Raw genomic sequence first — 27,970 nt, 5'->3', positions numbered from 1 at the left:
CAAAAATTTTCACCAACTGGAGATGGCTTAAACTATAAAACCACCCAGTACAGAGCCTGGCTTAAAGCAGGTTCTCAGAAGTACCAATTCTCTCTATAACTCCCTTTCCCTAACTCATGAAAACATTTTAAGTTCTGCCTTGCTTGTTATTTTGCAGAGTTATTATTATCACCTTTAGGATTTAATATCTTATTTTTCTTGTTTTTCCAATTACCCTTTAAACTATTTGAGAGAAGGGGATATATACTACACACATGGTGATGTCCCCAGTACCTAGTATAGGACCTTGAAACAGAAAATACTCAACAAAAGTATCAAATTATGGGGGATAAAAATACTAAAAAAGAGTGATAGGAGAGACAGGAGTTTGTCGTGAGAAGGGTTAAGTGAGTCAGATGCAGATAGCCTAGTGCTAGGGATGTTTAACCTCTCCCAAATTGTTGGGCTTTGGCTTCTGCAAATTCTAAATTTTATTTATCCAAATTTTATTTATCTTATCACTTAATCTGAATACATATTTGAAAAGCATTTGAATAGTGTAAATATTTTCCAAAGATAAATATTTGAAGCTAAATTATGATAAATAAAGATAGCTAATAACACTAAATATGGCTAAATATGCTAGACTGGACCTAGGGTATGTAGACTAGCAGATACACTTATACTCAGTATCCCCCCGGCAATTGAGTGGCTTGAAAATATTAAGTTGAGCTGAATCACATGCTTTATTTCAGGGAATGGAAAAAGCATGACTCAGGTAAAATTTGTTTTTGAAATTGGATTATAAAAATAAGTAGGCTCCCTACTAAGAATTTTGATTTCTGAAATATTCTTTCATTTTTAGTCAGAGTAACCAAAACAGAGGATAGCTGAAATGTGGAAAAAATGTTTTTAAAAGAAAAAATATATATCATTTACTTATTCAGTTACACTAAAAATACCACTTACCTACATTTGAAAAACAAATTATCTCTTCCATCAAAATGTCTTGTGTCAATGCAAATCAGAGTGTTGGTAGCTGCTTATGGGACTGTATAAATTTAGAAAAGACCAGCAGAGATAGTGCCAACAAAACCTTCCCATAGACAGGGAACATGGTTAAAGGTTGTCAACAGGAGGATGATTGAACAAGGTGGATTAAACTTGCTGGATTTCAAAGACAGGAACTGGATCTCTAGATCTACAAAAGAGTTCCGACAGATGAAATACCAAATGTATTAGATGCAGTTTGTAATCATAGGAGCCCAAACCAAAGGCATGGAGGAGTAGAAATAGGATCCTGAGGAGTGAAATAATTATTTGTCTGTTGTATACAGCAGGAAAATAATCAGTGTCCTTGGACATAGGAGAGGATTCTGATTAGATGAGGCTTTGCCTGAGAAGGGATAACCAGTGGCAAAGATGATGGATCAGTGTTTTCCTTATTTGTGCCATCTTCAAAGGTACTACTGTTCTTGTAAATGCCTTCAACTTCATGATAACACAGCCTGAGGGAACAGCATGATTATTACTACTGTGGGAAATTGACAGGCAACTTGTCTGTTGAAATTAAAGAGAAGGTGTCTAGGATTCCAGAATGTGTTGGCTCATCTTTCAGCTGTGAGTTGTGCCTTACTCATCTAGCCAGCAGGCACAACTCTGTTATGAATGTACCGTTTAAAAATATATATATCCTCCTTCATAAAAAGATAAAGCCATGGCTTCAAAAGAGGGCAGTCATTGGGACAGTTTTTCCTGTAGTCGTATGCATGGGTTAAGGAGACGTGGTTGCTTGTGCTTTTGTGTCAGATGGCAGTTGGTGATGTTGTGGTTTGGCAGTGCCAGAAATGAAGCTATACTGAAATAGAGGAATCTGCACTTGAGCCTAGTGCAGGAAGTGGGAGCAAGAGATAAAGTCCCAGTAACATTTGGGGTAAGGAACTGAGCCTAGTGGCTTTAGCTCCTTGAAATCTCTCTTTTGGAACCACAACGCTGGCAAGAGTGCCACCCTCTCTGTTCTTCCATGTAGAAGAACCCTGGACTAAATGCCAAACCTCTAGAACTGTTATTGCTGTAAATGAAACTGATGTAATTCCACTGTAAATGGAAGAATCCCTAGTCAAGTATTTTATGATTTATTATTATTTTATTGTTAATAAATTATTCCCTTGTCTTCCCTAGTCAAGTATTTTATGATTTATTATTATTTTATTGTTAATAAATTATTCCCTTGTCTTCCCTTGTCTTATTTTATTGTTAATAAATTATTCCCTTGTCTTCCCTTAAGTTGAATACATGTCAGCAGGCCAAAGTGCTTGGCATATGTATGGAAATCCCTCATGACTTGACTATTAGGCATGTAATTTGGATAAAATTCTGAAATGATAATCTATAGTGATTGGTCATCATCTCCTTAGAGGTGGTTAATGGTCAGAGATATTATGAATGGCTGTTCTCTGGCTCTGTCCTTGGTATCACTTTCCTGTGGGTAGTAATAAAATGTCAGTTAGTTTGTGCTAATTTCTGGGAAACAGGAACTGAGAAAAATGAAAGCATTAAATAAGTATACATGAGATTTAGTTGGTACAATTTATACTTTCTGACCTTCCCTTGTTCTAAGATATTTGGTCCTAACCCATTCCTGGCTGCTTTACATATGCTGAAAGCCAAGTTTTAGGTACTTACCATACTTCTGTCTCCCTTAAATCTGCTCTAGGAGACTAAGCATAGCAAAATAAACTTTCCTCCAACTTATAATTGTTGGCTACCTATCTTTCAAGGAAAAGTGATGAACTTTATCTAGATATTCTATTGGGTATTGAGAATATAAGACTATGCCTCTTTATCAGTTAACAATCTGAGAGGTAAAGACATTACCATAATTAAAAATAATAATTTATTAAAGTTAAATTGGAGACATTAATTTAGTAGAGTGAACCTTGGAGATTGGAGTTAAAAGATTTAACTCTCCTCACTAGCTATCTACATTATTGTGCACAAGTCATTTAGATTCTCTAGACTTCAGACTCCTTGTTCATTACAATGTATCTCATGGTGTTGGTATAAGAGTAAAATGAGCTATTGCACACAAAGGCTTTGAACATGGAAAAAGGCACTAGGCATGGTGCAGTGGTGTTAACTTCAGCAATCTGTGTAAGGAGTTTTGAGATCTCTCCATGACTAGGTGTAGAAAGGTCATCTAGACACTACTTCTGGGTTTTTAAAAGCTTTCCTTACAAGGATGTTGCCTTAAATATAAACACAGAATCTGTACATATTGAAGTGAAATGAATATATGGGAATAACTTTTGGAATAAAAAGCAAAGTCAATTAAAAAAATTAATATGTGAGAGATATTGAGATTGACTTTAGAAAACAGTGCCAGATTTTTCATGTTAGTGATACATAGATCTGCAATAATTCATGGTGACTCTTTACTAAGGGATACTTTTTCTCAGTTGAGAAGATAAATTTTTGCACTACCAAAATGTATGTGATTGATAAAATATCACATATGTAATCTAAAAACTCCTTCAAGTTTGCAGCTAAGCTTCTTTTCTGATTTTTTTTTTCATTTCTAACATAATAACTGAGTTAAATTATTTCATGTTTATGTCTTTAAGCCAATGGCTATACTGGAGATAAGAAGTGATTCATGTTACCACCTCTGAGAAAATTGAGTGCAAGGAGATATTATATTTAAGAATGGAACAATGTTTAAATAAATTTAAGAAAAAGCAAGGAGTGGGGAAATAGCTGAAAAGGAAGGAGAGGATGAGAGGGATGGGCCAGGGTCACCTGGAATCTTTGTCCAAATCTCACACAATTGGTATGTGGTCTAATAGGCTTAAACATTGGAGCTAAATATAGTTCCAGGGCAGCTGTCCTGTAGATATTTATTTCAAGTGTGTATTGTGTGCATATACAAGCATTGTTCAACTTCCTGAGTTTGGGTTTTCAAATTTGACTTGTAACTTTTATAAGACCTTCTGATATCCTCTCAAGAAAGAAGAAACATGCCTATTTTAATAGAGCTTGATGAACACAATATTTTGTTTTGCTTTTATGCTTGACTGCAGATTAGAAATAATCTTGCTAACTCCTTTTTCCCTCTCTCCTGTCACCATTGATACTGCCTTCTTTCAATAGAAATAGAATACATGAGTTTTGGAATCAAATACCGAATAGAAAGTTAAGAAAGGGAATAGAAACAAATATTCATGGGTCAGAAACATGGATTTGAGTGGCTTCCTGGATGATGGTTTCTATTTTTATTTTAATTCAGGCAGTGAAGTCCTCTATGGAGAATGATCAGGCAATGGATAGAAGAGCAGATCTCAGGAGATTTTAAAATGTAGGAAATAGCTGTAAGGCTTGCCTGGGGCACCAGGGTCTAATTGAGGTGGAGGAACATGAATTTCTAACAGAATATAACTTGTTCATGTGCAGTAGCACCATTCTGTGTGCATTTGTGTGATTTTTATTTAGGAACAATGTTAGTTTAGAAGCAGAGGAGGGATGACCATCAGATGAACTGATCAGTGGTTTGTGTTTCAGTGGAAGAAGGGTGATAGAATTCTGGCTTTTGTTAGGAGGGTGGCTAAAGTAACAGATAAGAGTCCTAGGCCACACAGAGAAGAAAATGAAGATGTGAGAGGATGGGCTTAACAACCTTACTGTCCTATTAAAGTAGAATACCAGGGGTAGTAGGGGTAAAATTATGGGCTGAATTTTGCCATCTCCCATTCCTTTGTTGAAGTCCTAACTCCCAGTACCTCAGACTGTGATTATATTTGGATGCAGGATCTTTAAAGAAGTAATTAAAGTTAAATGGAGTCATTGGGATAGGCCCTAATCCAATATGACTGATGTCCTTATAAGAAGAGGAGACAAGGTACAGAAATAAGTAGTAAAAAAGATCATGTGAAGACACAGAGAGAAAACAGAAAATGGTTAACTTTAGGTGTCAACTTGCCTGGATTAAGTAATGCTGGTAAAACATGATTCCTGGGTATATCTGTAAGAGTGTTTTTAGAAGAGATTTGTGTTAAATCAGTAGAGTTGAGTAAAAAACATCTGTGGTCACTAATGCTGGTAGGCATCATTCAATCCATTGAGGGCCTGAATAGAACAAAAATTTGGAGGAAGAGTGAAGTCACTTTCTGTCTTTTTGAGCTGGGACCTTCAATCCTCCCTCCAACATTGAAGTACTTTGGACTCAGCAGAATTATCCCAGCACCTGTCCTGGTCCTCCAGCTTGCAGACAGCAGATAGTGGAACTTCTTGGCTTTTATAATCATGTGAATCAATTCCTACAGTAAACCTCATGTTGAAAGATCTACAAATTTCTCATTGGTTCTGTTTCTCTGGAGAACCCTGACTGATCCAACAGTGAGAGGCCTCAGAAGAAATCAAACTTGCCAATACCTTCATCTAGTACTGCAGCCCCCAGAAGTGTGAAAAAATACATTTCTGTTAAGCCACCCAGTTAATGGTACTTTGTTATCGTAGCCCTAACAAATGAATACAGGAGGTGTCGGTGTTCTGGAAAGATAAGAGATTAAGGTCCAAAGCAGGATTGCTTGTGTTTATATGAGTGGTGTAATTCCTGGTGATGACGAAGTCCAGGGTGTTGCTGTGGGAGTGGGGGCCAAAGTGGCAAGGAGGTTAAGGTACTGAATGCAGAAAGCATATCTGTGGTAGTGAACCTGAGCCTCTTGCCCATATTTATAAACCCAGAAAAGTGCATGGGGGCTGTTTAGACTCCAGAGTCCCTGGCCCAGCATGTAGTGGGGACAGTAGAGCATAAAGCGCAAAGCACCTTAGGCAGCCCTATGTAATTTCTTAGAGCTGACGTTTAGCACAAGGAACTGATTGTTTCTTGGAACAATCTCCAGTATAGTAGGTGACATTCATTATTGTATATATACCAAGAACTGTACCAAGTGCTTTATAATAGTTTTCTCATTTAGTCCTCATAATAAATTTAGGACAAGGATTCTATTTGTGTTCCCCCATTTCACATATGTGGGAATTAAGTCTTGCACTAGGCAAGTTGCCTTCCCCAATTTACACCAACTGGGTCACAGAGTGAGGAGTCAATTTCTGTCTCACTAGATCCAAATCTTCTGCCTTTAAACATTATAGCATTTCCTCATAATTTATCTCCTTGGAGTTGAAATAACATAAATTTTGGACTAATCTTTATCACTTTGTATCTTTTACCCTTATATACAATTTTAGACCTGTGGAGTCTATGTCTAAGATACACACTGACTCCATCCATATCTTTGTTTTACCTGGTACCACGTAGTTCACATTACTGTCAAAACTACCATATATATAGACTAGAGGGAAACCTGCAGGCCATGGAAAGCTGGGCAAGCACTGCCTTGACAGGGTTCAGAGTATCTTAAAAGGGGGAACTGGGAAAGGTACTTACACATTTTAGGGCTAGAGTTATCAAAGGGAGGCTTTCAGGCAAAAGGAAGAAAGCAAATTCTTGGTCAGAATTTGTGAACCAGGCAGGAGACACTTATCTTGGGAAAGCAGTTATGAGTCTGTGCAGTTACTGATAGGTCTGCTGTCTTTTCCCGGAGTACATGGGTCTGAATGAGCTGGTAACCATTTGAACTTGGTTTGTGATACACACCATAGTTTGGTATGCTTTATCTATCTCATGAGTCACATTACAGTTCACCACCACTTCTTTCTTGGTCTTGTGCAACAGCCTCTTTAATTTCCCTGCTTCTACACTTTCTCACTTCCAACCCTTTCTTGACAAAGAAGCCAAAGCAATCTTTTTTTGAATCTCAGATTGGATGTCATTTTCCTGCCTAAAACTCTTCAGTGTCTTCTCATTGAACTTGATATAAAGCCCCAAATTCTTAGCAGAGTCTTCAGCCCTCAATAATTCTGGTATTATTCTATGCCACTCCCCTGCCTTGCACATACTGTGCTCCATCAACCCTAGATGTCTTTGTTTCTTAAACACACCAACTCATTGCTGCTTCCATTCTTCACACATGTTGTTCCATCTGCCCGAATGATCGATCTCTAGCTCTTCCCCTACTGCATATAACCCCCACATCTCAGTTTAAAAAGTTACTCAAATCCACCTTCTATATTAGGTCTCTTTAGGACCCGATCTCAGTGCAGATTGCATTTTCTTTCACAGCATATATAAATTTTATAATTGTACACTTATTTATATGCTTGTTCAATGCTGCCTCCCCACTAGATAGTTAACTCCATGAACTTAATATTGCATCCCCAGTACTACTTGATGGTCAGCCCTTGATAAATATTAACCCAGTGACAAAGGAAAAAATTTCAAGGAGTGTACCTGGGCTTGGTTTTTGGAGAGAAGCTGGGTGTTTTTTTGATGCCACAGGCTTACCTTTTCTCTATTCATCGAAGGTGAGCTCAGTCTATGACCAGCTCTTAATTGGGAAAGATTATAAACCTAAAGTTTAAAATTTTATCTTAAATAGGGATTTATCCCATACAATGAATAAAACTGTGAAGGTAACAGTTGTAAAAGGGTTTTGATAATCAAGATCTCTGTACGAATCTAAGGTACCGGAAGCATAAAGTATGAGGCCTCATAAGGTTGGAAGCAACAGAGATTAACAATCAAGAGTCAGGAAATCTGGGTTTGAACCCTTGAACTTCATGTACTAGTTGTGTGTCCTTGGGAAAATTACTCTCTGTCTTTGTGCCTTGGTCTGTCTATAAAAAGAGAATTAAAAATTTACCTTCAAGGATTGTGGGTTAAATCATATAGTGAAGTTCTCGGCTCTTACTAAGGGATTACTCAAAGAGTTCAATAGAAATTCACTATGCTCAGCTTTAGACAGAGAAATACACTATGGAGAGAAGAGTGGGAAACCTGTGGAGCCTACAAAGCCAACAAGTTATCTGCTATTTTTTTTTTTTTTATTGTGGCTGGTTAAAAAAAATGGGAAAAATTTTAGAAACCAATGCTTCAAATGAATAGTATTAAAAATATTTTTCTTGGGAGTTCCCTTCTTGGCTCAGTGGAAATGATTCTACCTGGTATCTGCGAGGATACAGGTTCAATCCCTGGCCTTGCTCAGTGGGTTAAGGATCCAGCATTACCATGAGCTATGGTATAGGTCACAGATGTGGCTTGGATCCTGTGTTGCTGTGGCTGTGGAGTAGGTCAGTGGCTGTAGCTCCAATTCAACCCCTAACCTGGGACCCTCCATATGCCAGGGTGCATCCCTGAAGAGATAAAAATTTTTTTTTCTTCATTTAGTAAAGACTTGTTTGAATATCCTCTGAATGCATGGATTCTGTTTATTTTAAATTTCTTTGAAGTAGTTAAAAAGAGTTTCCTTGTTGGGCTTATTTTATGACTTTTAGTAAATATCTTTCAAGTGATGAACAATTTATGAGCAAGGAATGACTTAAAATACTCCCACATCCAAAGATACTACTTAATGATTTATACAATTAATATTGCATGTGTATTAAGCTTTGTTGACTTACACCTTAGCATCTTCTTGAAAACATTGTGAGTCACTAAACTGATATATTGCAATGCATTTTAAGTTCATTTTAGCTGCTGTTGGCTCAGACAATTATTACTTGGTGGTTTTCTACCATTCACCTCTTCTCCTAAATTAAAGTCATTTTTTGGGTTACTCTTGGTCAGTGTTACAACCCCTTAATGGAATAATTTTCTTTACAGCTGATATCAGCTGATTTACAGCTAAAGGAAATTTTGTTTAGGGGCATATTTCTATATCTGCTAGTGGTGAAATGGGAGAAGAAAAGAAAGTGAGAAAGACATTAACTGAAATCAAGCTGTAAAGAAATAGGACCTCGAAATATCAGGAATTGAATTCCTTGACTTTGTGGGATAGCTTGGTGTTTCTGGTCTCGTGAATATATTTTTAATGTGGTGATCCATTTGTGTCAATGTATTATTATAGACTTGAATTCCCATCACCTATGACAAAGGACCTCCAGAAAGAATATCCCCTATCATCTCCTTTTAGACTATAGATTCATAGGTCTACTGGATTATCTCTCTGTATCATAGTAAGGTGGTAGAAGGGGAGGTTTCCTTTAAGAGGAATCAGCAGAGTTTGGTGAAAAGAGAGCCTTAGGAGTCAAATATCTAAATTCTCTAGCTCTGCAATTGAGCATCTGGCCTAAGGAGGCTTGTTTAACTTTTGGAAGCTTTACCTTTTGCATCTTACCCTAATGTTACTGGGTTAGGAGGAAAAAGTGTGATATTGCCTTTTGTGATAGATAGGCTTGATATAGAACATTGCATTTTTTAGTATTCAAAGTGCAACAGAAATGCAATGTTCCCCATCTCATTCCTACTGTCGGTCTTGATAGAATCTCTCATGTAACCCCACTTGCAGTACCACAGTGGCAGCTTGGCTGGATTCCCTGACCATATTCTTGTCCCTTGGAGATCTAGCAGATTGCTAACAAATCAATTTTTCATGATAGTCTATGTTAATCACAGCCCAGCTCAAAACTACTACTTCATGTTCAATATATCTAGCTTAATTTCTTCCGCATAATATGGTTTTATAATTCTCCAAATATTTATCTAGTTTCCAATATGGGTCAGACATTGTGCAGAGTTCCAGGGATTCAGTGGCAAATGTATTTGGTCTATAACACAAAGGAGCTTATAGATTACTGATGAGAAATATGATGATTTCTGTCTTTGTCTGTTTGGGCTGCTTAAAAGAATATCATAGACTGGGTGGCTTATAAACAACAGCAATTTATTTCTGGCAGTTTTGGAGGCTGAAAGTCTGAGATTAGGTTGCCAGCATGGTCAGGTCATGGCCCCCTTACAGGTCACAGATTTCTCAGTATATCTTCACATGATGAAAATGTCTGTGAGGTGTCTTTTATAAGGGCACTTATCCCATTTTGAGGGCTCCGCCCTTATGACCTAATCACCTCTACAAAGAGGGTGGGGGTTTACCCAGTACCATCATATTGGGTGTTAGGATTTCAACATACAGATTTGGAGGAACACTAGTACCCATACCATAGGAATTTCTTTATTTACTTTTCATTGACATTGACATATTTAAAAATCATTTATTTTCCTCATCCAACAGGAAGTTCAGGAGTTGAGAATGCATGATTAAAGCATGGCTTTAATGACTCACTAGGGCTTAGCCTCCTTTTTTTTTCTTATACTCCTCCTGGTGGTCACAAAATGGCTCCCTTTCCTCTCTAGAGTGTGACTCTTTTGCCCTCCCAGGCAAAAAGAAAGGATGTTATCTGCTTTTAACCGTTCAATGTACAACAATGGAGAAGAAACAAGGCGACCGTTCATGTCACCTAGAGTACCCTGGTAGCCCAGGTCACATTTACCGTGTCCACCACTCAGAAAAGGGGAGGGTGGGATACATGTGGTCACTGGTCCATGGATATTGCAAATCCTGCCTGGATGACCTTGTGAGGATTCTGGGCCCTAACAAGTGATTAATAAGCTCACTGTTTAGGTACTCTGTCAACTCCTGTTTCCACTTCCTGAATCTCCTTTGTCCTCTGTCCTCTGTGACTTAGGTCTTTCCTCTCCAAGATGAGGATTATGATGGATGCACTTCTAGGAGTTTTCTCATCTTTTAAAGCACCCCCCCTCTTTTTTTTGTGGGAGTTTGGGTGCACTGAGATTATTCTAGCACTGAAAAACTTATAAAAACTATAGAGGCTAGGCTTGGGGTTTCTTTGACCAATTTATTATGTCAAGACTTAGTGGGCTTGTTGTCTGTTTGTTTCCACATGTCAGAAACAGTATCCATGGACATTGAAAGACATATATTTCACGTCTGAAAATTTTAATCTTTTACCTACTGTCTTTTGTGCTAGCTCTTTAAATGGCTCCTGCTGTGAGGAAATTTGAGAAAATGTAAAATGACAATACCCTTAATCCCATCTGTGAGAGAGGTCTTCTGTCTTTGTATGAGAGCAGTTCTGAAATTCTAAGCCTCTGCTTCTAATGCTTTCCACTTGAAGTACTGAGCAGTTCACTTTCTGACTTGATAAAGCTACAGCTATGGGGCTGTGGCATACCATGTTCTCCCCAAATGGGTGCAATATTATCTCAACTCCTCCATGACCTTGTTGTCTTACTATGATCCTCCTCCTTCTAAGTGATGGGGTCCAAGCATCTGGGTGGGCTTATGACTATAGTAGAAGTGGCGCTTTTCATTTCAAAGCAAAGGTTATAAAAAGCAATGCAGCTTCTTCTAGTTCTCTTGGGATGCTCACTCTTGGGGCTGTGAGAAAGTTCAGACCACATAGAGTAGCCATGGGCGGCTCTTCCGGGTAAGAGATCCAGCTGAGTTTCTAGTAATAGCCCCATCAACTTCTATTCATGTGAATGTTTGGAACTAGTTAATCAAATGAAATCAAATTAAAAGGGTCACTTTCAGATAATACTGAAAGTAGATCTGTGGATGTGTAGCATGTCAGATAACATAGAGATGTGGGTCTAAAAGATGATTAAAAAAAGTTTTTAATTACAGATTATGTTCTTCATTCTCCTCCAGAAAGGATCCTTTAGATGAAAATATTTGTAGACACAATTAAATGCTACCTCATTATGCTAATGCTTCTTGAGATACACTGTTTGCATTTTAACAGAGGTGTTTTTATGGCACAAGATAAAGGTTTAAAAGTATAACTACAGCTTTAGGGAGCTGGGTATTTCGACAGGGGCTATATTAATTAGAGTGAAGACTAAATCACTACAACAAAAAGAACTGTAAATGCAAATATGAAATAGGCAGTTGTTTATTTCTCTTTAATGTAAAAATCTAGCATGGACAGGGCCTGCTATGAGAAGCCATCCAGAGAGCCAACTCTGGGGATTCTACCATATTCCAAGGGGCATATTATTATTGTCTGCAAGGTTGAAGCTGAGTTCCACATCTACATTCAACCAGCAGGAGAGGATAAAGCAGATTTCCTCCTTAAGCCGGTGATTAGGCTAAAGTTGTATACTTTCTTCTGGTTATCATCTGTTGGTGAGAACTTTGGCCACTCAGTCTGAAGGGGACTGGCCCCTGGTTAAGTAGCCCTGTGCCCATGTTGGGTAATCAGTTAACTCAGTCATGGGTACTTTCCTTTGCCTTGAATAATTTCCTGAGAGCTGCTTCATATGCTCCACTACCACTCAACTCCGTATTTAGAAGTTATACTTTCTATTCTTTGAAAAAAAAAGATATATCTGCTGCTATGATGGTCATGGACATAATAGCTGAAAACTTCCTTAACTTGGGAAAAGAACCAGACATTCAAGTCCAGGAGTACAGAGTTCCATAAAGGATTAACCCAAAGAGAAACACATGATGACATGTTGTAATTAAAATGACAAAAATTTGAGAGGAAAAAAGGCAAAGAGAACCAGGAGGTGATGGAGGAGGTTACTGTTTCAGGTTGAAAGTGAGGAAGAAATCCCTAGTCATCAGCCTAAAGGACTTTGAAGAACATGTGAATATCACAGGATATCATATCTTTTACAAAGTCTTCAATGTTTGTATAAGATCCACTATACTTCTTGCTATATCTTTTTTTTTAGGGGGTGAGGTTGGGAAAGTGTAGGGGGTTATGAATTGGTTTGGTTTGCTCTGCTTTGTAGAAATCTAGGAATGTATATTAGTTTCCCACTGCTGCTTTAGCAAATTATTACATATTAGTGGCTTAAGACAACACAACCAACTTATTATCTTACAGTTTTGGGTTTCAGATATATAAAATGGGTTTCACTGGGCTGAAACAAAATGTTTGTAGGACTGTGCTCACTAGGGGAGAATGCAGTCCTTGACTTTCAGCTTCTAGAGTTACATTCCTTGGCTCATGGTCCCCATCTCCATCTTTAAAGCCAGCATCATTGCATCTTTAAAAATATTTCCTAACTTCCCACCTTCCTCTTATAAAGACCCTCTAGGATACATGGGGTCAGCCTAGATCATTCAGAATCATCTCCCCATATCAAGGTTTTTTAATTTAACCGTATCTGTAAAGTTCCCTTTGCCATGTAAGCTAATATATTCATGGATTCTGGGGATCAAGAATTGGAGATCTTTGGGGGGGGTATTATTTGACCTATCATACTAGGCAAGCTGTTAGTTTAGAAGGTGGGAAAGAAAATTTTCCCTGATTTTGAAAAATTAGACCTGGAACATCTGGGCAGTATGAAATAACATGGGTGAAGGAATAACTTAAAATAATTCACTCTTTCATTATTTCTAATATTAAGTAACCCTCATAAATATCTGAAAATTTTTATTGACGCATGAGAGCAACATGTCCTGATAGCATTTTATTTATTTGGCACGTATTCATTGAGCATATATTAGGTGCAAGGTACCATGAGTTCAGGGTACTTAAGCAAGTGTAAGATACAATATCTGTTTTCAAGAAACTTCAATTTTGTGGGTCAGAAAGAAAAGGACATTGGTAATTTCAATACAGTGTGGTAGGTGCAATGACAAGTACACAGGACATTAAAGCAAAACATAGGAGCACCACTCAACTACTTGATCAAGGGGAACTGGTATCTTGGATCAACTGGAACAAGCATCTCAGATATCATCCAGGGTTCAATTAGAGAGTCAGAACTAGAGGTTTGACCATAAGCAATTGTGGAAGCAGGTTAAGAATTGTCTGCAAGGTGGCTGTCTTTACATCTGATGCTGGAGCTTGAAGACTGCAGGCAGGAGGTTGGGAAAGGAGGGTGGGTATAGAGAGTAGGGACAAGCAGAACCCACAAGTTTGGGACTGCGTCATCTCTTTTTGCCTCCAACCCTAATGATGGTGTTGATGTGGTGTCCTGAAGGAGAAACTGGTGTCCTTTGTTAATATTACTAACCCACCTGACCCAGAAGTCAGAGAAGCTGAAGGAAGACCCAAGGGAAGGTGGAATGGCTGCTGCCTCGCATCAGTGAGGTGAACCAGTAGAGAAATGGACACATGTGAACCGCAAGTTGACACATTCCAAAGCCCCAGCACTTGTGTTGACATAAGAAACAAGTCTTTCATCTACAAGTGCTCCCATGTGGCTGGAGTGGGTTTTTCTAGGGTGTGTTACAGGGGTGGGAGGAAGGTAAGGTGAGCGGAGTGAAAGATGAGCCTGGAGCTTTTAAGTTAAGCAAGATCACTGCAGATGAACATTTATATATCAACTTTCTTATAAAGTATTAAACTAGATCCTGATTGCCATGGGAACAAGTAACTATGTTGACTATCCAATTTTCATTTCAGAAAGTTTAAAGCCATTAGCACAGCACAATTTTTCCTTTAGATCTCAGCTCTCCACATTCTTTCCTACATGTATCCACGACAAACTCTCCAGCTTCCCGTAATACTATTCTTGCTTCAATATCTCTACCTTGAATAATTTGCTCTAAGCCCTCCTCCCCTGCAAATTCCATTTCTTTCTTTGTAAATACCGCACTAAGGAGCATTCATCCAAGCAGGATGGAAATTAGCACACTGTGTGCCACTAGGCTGTGGCCTTCCTGAGGACAGGAACCTTGTTTACATCATCCAGACATCCCCACTGTCTAGCACAGTGTCTGGCATTTAGAAGATGTCAATAGATGTGTATTGACAGCATCAAGCTCTAAGAGCTTGTCATCCCACACATTGCTTATATGATTTTTTGATTTTATTAATGGTTTTCATGAAGTAAGTCTTCTGATCAGTTTCAGACAGAAAGAGGCAACACATTTCTATACTTGAGAATAAAGAAGAGACATCAAATCTTCTAGTGTCCTTCAGAAAAGCATCTACACATATACTCAAGTTATCAAGAGGGAAAGGAAAATCATTCCTTTTCTGAAGGGTATTCCAAGAGACAGGAGAACCTCCCATTATTTATTGATATGTCTTCATTCTTTACCAATTCATCTTCATAATTATCCTCTATAAAGGTTTCGTTATCATTCTTGGTTTCTTTAATCTCCATAGGACTGCCTGTCAGGTCCTTGGGCAGGTTGTAATTATAAAGAGGCTTCAATTTTTTGATGTAGATGAAGTTAAACAATCTTCGGAAGCTTAGTTTAATATTTGAGGAGGTCAGTCTATGGGCTATTTCCTTAAAAAGTTTTTGTGTTATTCCTGCCAACTCCCTGATTGTAGGATCTTCATCCCGAAGCACACGATCAATAGCTGTGACAGTGGAAAGGACATTCGTTTAAGGTATCTCTCTCACAGTCTGTCTGAGCAGCTCTAACCCTAAATAGCCTCACCACCTTTCACAGAAGCCCCCTGCTCCTTTCCTCTACTCCAATTTTTGTTACTTTGACAAGTAGCATCCAGGAAGTTTTTATCCCCTGTCCTCACCAGACCTCATTAAAAGGACAGTGGAAATATTCACTGAGAATTTATTGAGTGCCAGGGGAGTTCCAGTTGTGGCGCAGTGGAAACTAATCTGACTAGGAACCATGAGGTTTCAGGTTCGATCCCTGGCCTTGCTCAGTGGGTTAAGGATCCGGCCTTGCTTTGAGCTGTGGTGTAGGTCACAGATGTGGCTCAGATCTGGCATTGCTGTGGTTGTAGTGTAGGCTGGTGGCTACAGCTCCGATTAGACCCCCTAACCTGGGAACCCCCATATGCCCTGGGTGAGGCCCTAAAAAGACAAAAAAAATTTATTGAGTGCCTATTATGTTCTCAGCCATCTTCTAGATAGTATCAATATATATTCATGAAGAGGTTTGGTATTATTGCTCATAATAATGAAAAAAATTGGACCATTCTAAATGTTCACAAAAGGGAAATGCTTTAAAATTAGAAATATCACAAAGTGAAATAACACATACACATTAACATGATAATGCACAGCTATATTTCTTGACCTGAAAAATGTTTATGACATATAAGTGAAAACATTTTAAAACAGGATAGTTTTAAAAATAAATATGTAATAGCTTACATCCTTTAAGAATATCTGTGATAAGGTATATAACAACATGATAATATAATTATATCCAGATGCTGAACTTGTGGGACATTATAATTTTATTTCCTAATAAAAATAAGTAGAGAGGGAAAATAGGACAAATTTAGAAAAGAGAGAGCGAGAGGAGGAGGAAGAGAGAAAGAAGAAAAATATTCTGAGAGATATGGAGGGAGAATTACAGTGCTTAGTATTTAGCAGGTGGTCAAAAAATAAGTACTGAATGACAAATGAATGGATAAAAAATGAAAAAAAAAAAAAGAAGGAAGATGATGTGTCAATACAGGTTCATCAGTGTAGCCAATGTACTGAGTTCTGTAGGGGTGCCATCTAGTGGGGAATGTTGGTAATTGGGAGAGGTTATGCATGTGTGGGGGTAGGAGGTACATGGGAAATCTCTCTCTCTATCTTTTTTTTTTTTTTTTCTTTTTTTTTTTCTGCATACACACTGGTGGAAGTTCCTGGGCCAGGGGTTGAACCCACACCACAGCAGTGACCTAAGCTATGGCAGTGACAATGCCAGATCCTTAACCCCCCTGCATCACAAGGGAACTCTGAAATCTCTGTATCTTCCACTCAGTTTTTCTGTTAATCTAAAACTGCTCTAAAATATATTACAAAAAGTTGTAACTTATAATTACAAAAAATTGTAAAAAAAAAAAAGGCAGCCACTGTATTTTCTACATCACCTGTTTGTATATCTTATCCCAAAGAGGAAATAGGCAGAGGCTGAGAGAGAGAGGCTGATGATCCAAACATTTTAATAGAATAAACATTACCCTTCTTTAATTTCTTCTGCTGCAACTATACGTTGCTATGCCCTAAAATGTAAACTTTCTGAGGGATTTGCTTTGTCTGCTGTTGTATGTTCTACAGATAGAATGGTGTGGCCACACAGTCAATGCTGGAAAAATAATTATTGAGTGGATAAATGAGTGAATGAATTCTTAACTTTCTGTAGTTCCCAAGGATTCTAGGATGATTGTTAGGTTTCAAATAATGAGAGGTATAGATGGAGATATTGAAACAGAGAGAAAGAATAGAAAAGAAAAAATATGCCCCCTTAACCCACTCCTTCCATTGATTCCCTCTTAACCACCTACCCACCTCAACCACTCTCTTCCCATTCCTGGCACCACTATAGAACTCATATATAAAGTGAATAATAAATAGTGAAGTTATTTAGGCCCATACTTAAAGATTTCATTATAATTTCAATACTTACCCTCAATCATGACTTCAATTTCATCTGTGAGCAGTAAATGGCCACCCAATTTTGCCAAGTACCCTATGCACAAAGTAAAATTAAAGTTACCCCCAAATACATTATGAAAATACATTATCTTATATTATCTGGCTACTTTCATTGATTTCTTCAAAGCAAAGTATCTCTAGGTTATCCCTGAATCATCTTTTAGTTCTTTTAAGTAATTATTGTTTAGTAAAGTCTTTATTGCGATATATGTATGTGCATAATGTGCACAAATCATAATTCTACAGCTCAATATGGATGACCACAAAATGAATACATCTAAAGACCACCTAGGTCATTAAATAGAATATTTAATCCTCCCTCATGCCCTTCCCAATATCCTTCTTCCCCTTTCAGAGTACATTCTTTTCGCAACATTACATAGTGAAACTCATCCATGCTTTTCTTTTTTTTTAATTACTCAATGAATTTTATTACATTCATAGCTGTACAACAATCATCACAACCAATTTTATAGCATTTCCATTCCAAACCCTCAGTGCATCCCCCCATTCTGTATTATTTGCAAACCATAAGTTTTTCAAAGTTTGTGAATCAGTATCTGTTTTGCAAAGAAGTTCATGATGTCCTTTTTTTAGATGCCACATATAAGCGATAGGATTTGATGTTGGTGTCTCACTGTCTGACTGGCTTCACTTAGCATGATAATTTCTAGGTCCATCCATGTTGCTAAAAATGATGTTATTTCTTTCCTTTTAATGGTTGAGTAATATTCCATTGTGTATATGTACCACTTCTTCTTCATCCACTCCTCTGTGAATGGGACATTTAGGTTGTTTCCATGTCTTGGCTATTGTATTTGGTATTGCAATGAACACTGGAGTATATGTGTCTTTTTGAATCATGGTTTTCTCTGGATAGACGCCCAGGAGTGGGAATTATCAAAGGGTAATTCTATTTTTAATTTTCTGAGGAATCTCCATGCTGTTTTCCACAGTGGTTGCACCAGTTTACATTCCCACCACCAACAGTGTACTAGGGTTCCTTTTTCTCCACACCCTTTCCAGCACTTATTGTTTGTAGAATTTTGATGATGGCCATCCTAGCTGATGTCAGGTCGTACCTCATAGTGGTTTTGATTTACATTTCACTAATAATTAGTGATGTTGGGCATCTTTTCCTGTGTTTTTTGGCCATCTGTATGTCTTCTTTGGAGAACTGTCTGTTTAGATCTTCTGCCAACTTTTTGATGGGTTTTTGTTTTTTGTTTTTTTGGTTCTGAGGTGCAGGAGGGATTTATAAATTTTGGAGCTTAATCCCTTGTGAGTCACCTCATTTGCAAATACTTACTCCCATTCTGCGAGTTGTCTTTCTGTTTTGTTTAGGGTTTCTTTTGCTGTGCAGAAATTTTTAAGTTTAATTAAGTCCCATTTGTTTATTTTTGTTTTTATCGTCATTACTCTAGGAGGTAGATCTGGAAAGATTTTGCTGAGGTTTATGTGGGAAATTGTTTGGCCTATGTTTTCCTCCTAGAGTTTTATGGTATTCTATCTTATATTTAGGTCTTCAATCCATTTTGAGTTTATTTTGTGTATGGTGTTAGGAAGTGTTCTAATTTCATTCTTTTACATGTAGATGTGATTTTTCCCAGCACCACTTATTGAACAGGCAGTCTTTTCTCCATTGTATATTCTTGCCTCCTTTGTCATAGATTAGTTGATGGTAGGTGTGTGGATTTATTTCTGTGCTTTCAATCCTGTTCCACTGATCTATATTTCTTAGTGCCAGTACCATATGGTTTTGATGACTGTAGCTTTGTAGTATAGACTGAATTTACAGAGCCTGATACCATTAGCTCCATTTTTCTTTTTCAGGATATCTTTGGTTATTCTGGGTATTTTGTGCTTCCAAACAAAGTTTAAAAAATTTTGTTCTAATTCTGTGAAAATATCCTTGGTAATTTTAAAGGGATTGTATAGAATCTGTAGATTGCCTTGGGTAGTATAGTCATTTTGATAATATTGACTCTTCCAATCCAAGAGCATGGTATGTCTTTCCATCTGTTTGTGTCATCTTTGATTTCTTTCATCAGTGTCCTATAGTTTTCAAAGTATGGGTCTTTTGTCTCTCTAGGAAGGTTTATTCCTAAGTATTTTATTCTTTTGGATGCAATGGTAAACAGGATTGCTTCCCTAATTTCTCTTTCTCATCTTTCATTGTGAGTGTATAGAAATGCGGTTAATTTCTGTGTATTAATTTAGTGTCCCGCAACTTTGGCCAATTCATTGATGAGCTCTAACAGTTTTCTGGTAGAGTCTTTAGGATTTTCTAGGTATAATATCATGTCATCTGCAAACAGTGATAGTTTTACTTCTTCCTTTCCAAGTTGGATTCCTTTTATTTCTTTTATTTCTCTGATTGCTGTGGCTAGGTCTTCCAAAACTATGTTGAATGGTAGTGGTGAGAGTGGACATCCTTGTCTTATTCCTGATCTCAGCAGGAATTCTTTCAGCTTTTCACCATTGAGAATGATGTTAGCTTTGAGTTTGTCATATATGGCCTTTATTATGTTGAGGTAGTTTCCTGCTATGCCCACTTTCTGAAGGGTTTTTATCAGAAATGGGTGTTGGATTTTGTCAAAGGCTTTTTCCGCATCTATTGAGAGGATCATACGGTTTTTATGCTTCGGTTTGTTAATGTGGTGTATCACACTGATTGATTTGCATGTGTTGAAGAATCCTGCCTCCCTGGGATAAATCCTACTTGGTCATGATGGGCAATCCTTTTAATGTATTGTTGGATTTGGTTTGCTAGTATGTTGTTGAGGATTTTTACACCTATGTTCATCAGTGAAATTGGCCTGTGATTTTCTTTTTTTGTGGTATCTTTGTCTAGCTTTGGTATCAGGGTGATGGTGGCCTCATAGAATAAGTTTGGGAGTGTTCTTTCCTCTGTGATTTTTTTGGAAAAGTTTCAGAAGGATAAATGTTAGATCTTCTCTAAATGTTTGATAGAATTTGCCTGTGAAGCCATCTGGTCATGGACTTCAGTTTGTTGGAAGTTTTTAAATCACAGTTTCAATTTCAATACTTGTGATTGGTCCATTCATCTTTTCTATTTCATTTTGGTTTAGTCTTGGAAGATTGTACTTTTCTAAGAATTTGTACATTTCTTCTAGGTTTTCTGTTTTATTGGTGTATAGTTGCATTTGGCAGTTTCTTATGATCCTTTGTATTTCTGTGATGTCCGTTGTTACTTCTCCTTTTTCATTTCTAATTTTATTGATTTGAGTCCTCTCTTTTTTTATTGATGAGTCTTATAAGGGTTTATGAATTTCATTGATCTTTTCAAAGAACCAGTCTTTCGTTTCATTGATCTTTTCTATGGTTTTCTTCATTTCTATTTCATTGATTTTTACTCTGATCTTTATGATTTCTTTCCTTCTACTAACTTTAAGTCTTGTCCGTTCTTCTCTTTCTATCTGTTTTAGATGTAAAGTTAGGTTGTTTATTTGAACTTTTTCTTGTTTCCCCAGATAGGCTTTTATTGCTCTAAACTTTCCTCTTAGAACTGCTTTTGCTACATCCCATAGGTTTTGGAGTATTGTATCTTTGTTGTCATTTGCTTCTAGGTATTTTTTAATTTCCTCTTTGATTTCTTCAATGATCCATTGGTTGTTTAGTAGCATGTTGTTTAGTCTCCACATGTTTGTGTTTTTTGCAGTTTTTTTCTTATTGTTGATTTCCAGTCATATAGCATTGTGGTCGGAAAAGAGGTTTGATATGATTTCAATTTTCTTAAAGTTACTGAGGCTTGATTTGCAGCACAGGATGTGATCAATATTAGAGAGTGTTCCATGTGCACTTGAGAAGAGTATGTACTCTGTTGCTTTTGGATGGAAAGTCCTATAAATATCTATTAAGTCCATCTGGTTTAATGCATCATTCAGGGCCTGTGTTTCCTTATTGATTTTCTGCCTGGATGATCTGTCCCTTGCTGTAAGTGGGGTGTTAAAGACCCTCACTATTATTGTGTTATTGACGATTTGTCCTCTTAAGGTTGTTAGCAGTTGCCTTATATATTGTGGTGAACCTTTGTTGAGTACGTAGATATTTAAAATTGTTTTATCTTCTTCTTGGATTGATCCTTGATCATTATGTAGTGTCCTTCCTTGCCTCTTAAAACATTCTTCATGTTAAGATCTATTTTGTCTGATCTGAGTACTGCTACTCCAGCTTTCTCTTGATTCCCATTTGCGTGGAATATTTTCTTCCATACTCGTACTTTCAATTTGTATGTGTCCCTAGAAGTGAAATGGGTCTCTTGAAGATAGCATATATATATGGGTCTTGTTTTGGTATCCATTGAAGCCAGTCTATGTCTTTTGGTTGGGGCATTTAGTCCATTAACATTTAAGGTAATTATTGATATGTATGTTCTTATTGCCATTTTATTAATTGCTTTGGATTTGTTTTTGTTGCTCATTTTTCTTTCCTTCTTCTCTTGTTCTCTCCTCTTGTGGTTTGATGACTATCTTTAGTGTTGTAATTGAGTTGATTTTTCTTATTTGTTTGTGTATAAATTGTGGATTTTTGGTTTGCAGTTACTCTGAAGTTTTGATATGTCTATATATACAAGTGAGAATATTTTAAGTTATTGGTTTCTTAATTTAAGTGCATCTCCAGTGTTTTGCATTTATACCCTTCTCTTCTCATGATTTCTGATTTTGGTGGCATAATTATGCATGGATCATTTCCTATCTTTAGCGTTTATGTACCTTTACTGATGAGCATTGTCATTTGTGGTATTTTTGTTTCTGGTTGTGGCCTTTTCTTTCCTGCCTAGAAAAGTTCCTTTAGCATTTGTTGTAAAACTGATTTAGTGTTTCTGAATTCTCTTAGCTTTTACTTATCTGTAAAGCTTTTGATTTTTACTTCAAATCTCAACGAGAACTTTGATGAGTAAAGTAATCTTGGTTGGAGGTTTTTTTCCTTTCATCATGTTATCATGCCACTCTCTCTGGCTTGCAGAGTTTCTGCTGAAAAATCTGCTAATAACCTTATCGGGTTCCCTTGTATGTTATTTGTTTCTTTTCCTTAGCTGTTTCAATATTTTCTCTTTGTCTTTAATTTTGGTCAGTTTGATTAATATGTGTCTTGGGTTGTTCCTCCTTGGGTTCAGTTTATATGGTACATTTTGTGCTTCCTGGATGTGAATGAGTGGTTCCTTTCCCATGTTAGGGAATTTTTTGGCTATTATCTCTGAATATTTTTTCTGTCCCTTTCTCTCTCTCTCTTCTCCTTCTTGCATCCCTATAATATGGATGCTGGTGATTTAACATTGTCCCAGAGATCTCTGAGACTTTCTTCATTTGTTTTCAGTCTTTTTTCTCTTTTCTGTTCCACATCAGTGACTATGTCTCATCTGTCCTCTGCATCACTTATTTGTTCTTCTGCCTCCCATATTCTGCTGTTGGCTGCTTCTAATGAATTTTTTATTTCTTATTGTATTTTGCATCTCTTCTTGTTTAAGTTTTATATCTTGTATTTCTTTGCTCAATGTTTCCTGTAAATTATCTGTCTTTGCCTCCAGTCTATTTCCAATGTCCTGCATTATCTTCACTATCATCAGTCTAAAGTCTTTTTCCTGGGGGCTGAGAATCTCCTGAACACTTAGCTGTTTTTCTGGGTTTTTTCCTTTCTCCCTCATCTGAGTTATAGCTGTCTGTCTTTTCATTTTTATAGGTTTTTTGTGTGGTGTTCTTTTTGTAGACAATAGAATTGTAGCCTCTCTTACTTCTGGTGTCTGCCCCCCTTGTGGCTGAAATTGGTATGGGGGCTTGCTGTAGGATTCCTTATGGGAGGGAATGGTTCCTGCCCATTGGAAGGTGGGGCTGATTCTTATCCCTCCAGTAGGTGGGGTTTTCTCTGGGGTGAGATTAGAGGTGGCTGTGTGCCTAGGGGGCCATTAGGCAGCCAGTTTACTGATGGGAGGGGCTGTGATCCCACCTGGATTGTTGTTTGGCCTGGGGCTTCTCAGTGCTGATGTGCATGGCTAGATTTTCCCAAAATAGCCACCTCCAGAGAAATACATGCTGATGAATATTCCTGAAATCTCTGTCTCCAATGTCCTTCCCCCACAACAAGCCACAGTCACCCCCTGTTTTCTCAGGAGATCCTCCAAGAATTGCAGTCATCTCTGACCCAGATTCCTTTGGAGCATTTGCTTTGCCCTGGGATCTAGTGCACATGAAATTCTGCATGTGCCTTTAAAGAATGGGGTCTCTGCCTCCCTCAGTCCTGTGGAGCTCCTGTGCACAAGCCCCACTAGCCTTCAATGACAGATGCTCCAGGGGCTTTTTCTCCCAATGACAGATCCCCAGGTGTGGGGATTTGATACAGGGCTCAGAACTCTCACTCCTCTAGGTGAGTCTCTGCAATACAGTTACTTTCCGGTCTGTGAGCTTCCCACCCAGGAGGTATGGAGTTGCTAATATAATGCAATCGCCTCTACTACCTCTTAATGTGGCCTCCTCTTTGTCTTCTGGAGTAGGACATCTTTTTGAAAGTTTCCAGTCCATTTGGTTGAAGGTTGTTCATAATTTGGTTGTAATTTTGTTGTTTTTATGAGAGAAGTTGAGCTCCTTTTATTCCACCAATTTAATCCCATCTCCTCTCTCCCACTCCAGAGTCTTCCATGTTTTTCAGCATAGCAATAATTCATTCATTTCCATTGCTACATGACAGAGGTTGGCAAACTTTTCTTGAAAAACAGCTATACTTATTGACTTATTTGTTTATGGATTATCTATGACTGCCTTAACACTACAAAAGCAGAGTTGACAGAGACCATATGGTACTCAAAGCCCAAAATATTTACTATCTGGTTCTTTACAGGAGTTTGCTGAATGCTTTTTATATATTTCATCTTATGAATGAAACACTTTTTATACATTCTGCCTGTGATGGATAACGTGTTGTTTCCAATATTGGGCTATTATGAATAGTGATGTTATTGTGGGTATTCTGTACATCAATTTTGGTGTGCGTTTGTATGCATTGCTGTTTGGGATATAATTAGGGGTGGTCTTACTAGCTAGTGGATATGCTTATGTTCACCTTAATTAATTACTGCAAGACAGTTTCCAAAGTGGTTGTACTAATTTTCACTCCTACCCGTATTATATGAACATTTGCATTGTTCTTCATTCTAACACTTGATATAATCAGTCTTTCTCCTTTTAGGCAGTCTCATGGATTTGGTGGCAGTATCATATGGTGATTTTAATTTGCTTTTCTTGTGATGACTAGTAAGTTTTGCATATTTCTTGACAACTTGAATATTTCTTTTGTGAAATGTCTTTTCAAGTAAGTCTCTTGTCTGTTTTTATATTGAGTTGAATTTTTATTGTTTATTTGTAGCATATTTAATTCTGCATACTAGTCTTTAAAATATTACACCCTTTATAAATAACTTCTCCTATCCCAGGGCTAAACTTTTCTATTTGTATTTTTTTTGGATGAACAGATGTCCCTAATTTTTTTGTTTAATAATTTTTTTCAGTTTAAGTATAGTTAATTTTAATATTGTGTTACTTTCAGCACATATAGCCCAATGATTCAGATGTGTATATATATATATATACATATATATATATATATATATATATATATAGTCTCAGAATCTTTCCTCTTATAAGTTATTACAGAATTTTGAGTATATTTCCTTATGCTATATAGTTGCCCCTTGTTAATTATCTATTTTATATATAGTATCATATGTATGTTAATTATAGACTCCTGATTCATACCTCCCACCACCTCTTTTTCCCCTTTGGTAACTGTAAGTTTGTTTTCTTTGTCTGTGATTCTCTTTTATGTTTTGGAAATAAGTTTGTGTGTGTGTGTGTGTGTGTGTGTGTGTGTGTGTGTGTATTTCATATTGAGATTTATGAGCAGTTTGTATATTGTTGAGATTAATCTCTTATCAGTTGCATCATTTGAAAATATTTTCTCCCCTTATATAGGTTGTATTTTCATATTGTTTATGGTTTTATTTGCTGTGCAAAATATTTTATCGTTAATTAGGTCTCATTTATTTATTTTTATTTTGATTTCCATTATACTTAGAGGTGGATACAAAAAGATATTGCTGTGATTTATGTCAAAGAGTGTCCTGCCTATGTTTTTCTCTATAGGTTTTATAGTATCTGGTCTTACATCTAGGTTTCGAATACATTTTGAGTTTATTTTTGTGTATGATATTAGAGAATGTTCTAATTTTATTCTTTTACATGTAGCTGTCCAGTTTTCCCAGCACCACTTATTGAAGAGACTGTCCTTTCTCCATTGTATATTCTTTCCTCTTTTGCCATAGATTAATTGACCATTGGTGAGTGGGTTTATTTCTGGGCTTTCTATCCTGTTCCATTGATCTATATTTGTTTTTGTGCCAGGACAAATTTTTTTTGATGGCTACAGCTTTGTACTATAGTCTGAAGTCAGGGAGCATAATTTCTTCAGCTTCATTTCTCTTTTTCAAGAATGCTTTGGCTATTCAGGGTGTGTGTGTGTGTGTGTGCACGCGTGTGTGCGTGTGTGTGTGTTTCCATGCAGATTTTTTAATTTTATGTTCTAGTTCTTTGAAACATACCATTGGTAATTTGATAGGGATTGTGTTGAATCTGTAAATTGCCTTAGGTAGTATAGTCATTTTGACAAAGTTGATTCTTCCAGTCCAAAAACAGGGTGTATCTTTCCATCCATTTGTGCCATCTTTTATTTCTTTGATCAGTGTCTTATAGTTTTAGGAGCACCTGTCTTTTTCTCCATTAGGTAGGTTTATTCCTAGCTATTTTATTCTTCTTGATGCAGTGGTAAATGGGATTATTTCCTTAATTTATCTTCCTGATCTTATATATTGTTAGTGTATAGGAATGTAAGGGATGTATCTATATTCATTTTGCATCCTGCAATGTTACTGAATTCATTGATGAGCTCTAATAGTTTTCCGGTAGTATCTTTAGTGTTTTCTATGTATAGTACCATGCCATCCTCAAATAGCAACAATTTTACTCTTCTTTTACAATTTGGATTTTTTTCATTTCTTTTTCTTATCTGATTGTGATGGCTAGGACTTCCAAAACTATGTTGAAGAAAAGTGGTGAGAGTGTCCATCCTTGTCTTGTTCCTGATCTTAGAGGAAATGCTTTTAGCTATTCACCATTGAGAATAAGTGGTGTGGGTTTGTCATATATGGCCTTTATTATTTTGAGGTAGGTCTGCTATGCCCACTTCCTGAAGAGTTTTTTTTTTTTTTTTTTTTTTTTTTTTTTTTTTGCAGAGTGACAAATGCACAGACCATTGGTACCACTGACCTTGGACACCACACACTGAGGTCCTTGGGCAGGGGCTGGGTGTTGAGACTCAGGCTCTGGAGGTCAGTTCCTGGGAGATGCCAAGGGTTGGTTGTGTGGAGACAGCCTAAGGTGCTAGGAGGTGGTATGCCATGGGCTGGGGAACAGAGCTCCACAGCTAAGGGAACCAAGGAGGAGGTCTTGGCTCACAGGAGAAACAAGGAACCATTGTTGGGGAAGGCATGAGAAGTAGGGGCAGACTACCATAAGTATTTTCCCTGTACATACACAGACTCTCAGAGGGCAGGGCATCAATGGCACAGGATAGACATGGTAAGCCACCGCTCCCATGGGCTATGGGTGATAGGGAACCTCTTATGCAGGCTACATGTGCCAGGGTGCCTCTTGAGCAGGCTAAAAGCAGTGAGGAGCTAAGCATGATGAAGCACCTCTTGTGTAATCTACAGGCAGCAGGGACAAACACTGCAGTTATTTCAGACACCAGAGGTGGACATGGCCTGCCACCACTAGGGGTCCATGAACAGGTACCACCTGCTGCCCCAGGCACCTCAGAGGTTGGCACAGAGGAGGTCATAGCAACTGAGTACCATATCTTGTTGCTCTCACTCCCCTGTAAACACAAACACCCTGCTGCTTCCACTGCCAAACTCTCTGGTGCCACCTACACTTGCCTGAGGATCACTGCCACTTCCCAGGACGCTGCAACTAGGATCAGCCTGTACCACTTCCATGTAGCTCCTTGCAACAGTCAAAGTCCCAGCAACAAAGCACTGGCTACTAACCCTGCTCATTGTATCCATCTCCCTGGAAGCAAATCTGACACCATATTAAGGGGATAATAACATACATACACTGAGGAAAGAGACACAAGAGCAGCTCTCACAAAATACCAATGGTCACTCTCACATATAAACAGCCCTCAAGGACTACAGTAGTTGTTTTCCCTAAACTTACAGGATAAAAAAATATATACATATAAGCAAAATGAATTATCTCAGGAAACACTTCCAATTAATAGAACAGGAGACTACCCTGGAAGAAGCAGTCTAACAGACACAGAGTTCAAAAAGTAGATAGCAAAAATACTAAATTCAGGAATTAAGAGCAGATATGAACAGCAGATTACAAAGGAAATAGAAAATATAAGGAAGAGCCAAGAAAAATTAGAAAATTCAATTGCAGAGACAAGCTGAGTTAACGGCACTGAAAAGCAGAATGAATAAGGCAGAAGAATGAATTAGTCACTTGGAAAATAGAATAATGGAAATCACTCAATCAGGACATTCAGAAAACCAAATAAAAATATGAAAGCAATATAAGAAATCTATGGGATAATACAAAATAGGCCAATCTATGCATAATAGGGATTATGGAAGGACAAGAAAAAGAAAAAGGGATTGAAATTTATTTGAAGAACTTATGGCTGAAA

General features: G+C 37.5%; 1 protein-coding gene across 3 annotated transcripts in view; it reads right to left on the bottom strand.

The window, feature by feature from the left end:
* Positions 1–13,302: 13,302 nt before the first annotated feature.
* The window catches only part of MROH9 (maestro heat like repeat family member 9), a 115,799-nt gene continuing 101,131 nt past the window's right edge, over positions 13,303–27,970 (bottom strand). For all 3 annotated transcript variants that reach the window (XM_084978247.1, XM_021063956.2, XM_084978248.1), the window contains 2 exons: positions 17,178–17,240; positions 13,303–15,165 (listed from right to left, as the gene is read on the bottom strand). In XM_084978247.1, coding sequence (XP_084834373.1) covers positions 14,822–15,165; positions 17,178–17,240 — 407 coding nt within the window. In that variant the 3' untranslated portion in view covers positions 13,303–14,821. The remainder of the gene's footprint in view (positions 15,166–17,177; positions 17,241–27,970) is intronic.

Source organism: Sus scrofa, chromosome 9 (assembly GCF_054392235.1).
Source record: "Sus scrofa isolate SSC_HxYL_T2T_F1_AM1 chromosome 9, Sscrofa_HxYL_maternal_Yorkshire_Landrace_v2.0, whole genome shotgun sequence".
In the NCBI taxonomy this organism is placed as follows: domain Eukaryota; kingdom Metazoa; phylum Chordata; class Mammalia; order Artiodactyla; family Suidae; genus Sus; species Sus scrofa.
This window is presented reverse-complemented; position numbering and strand designations above follow the sequence as displayed.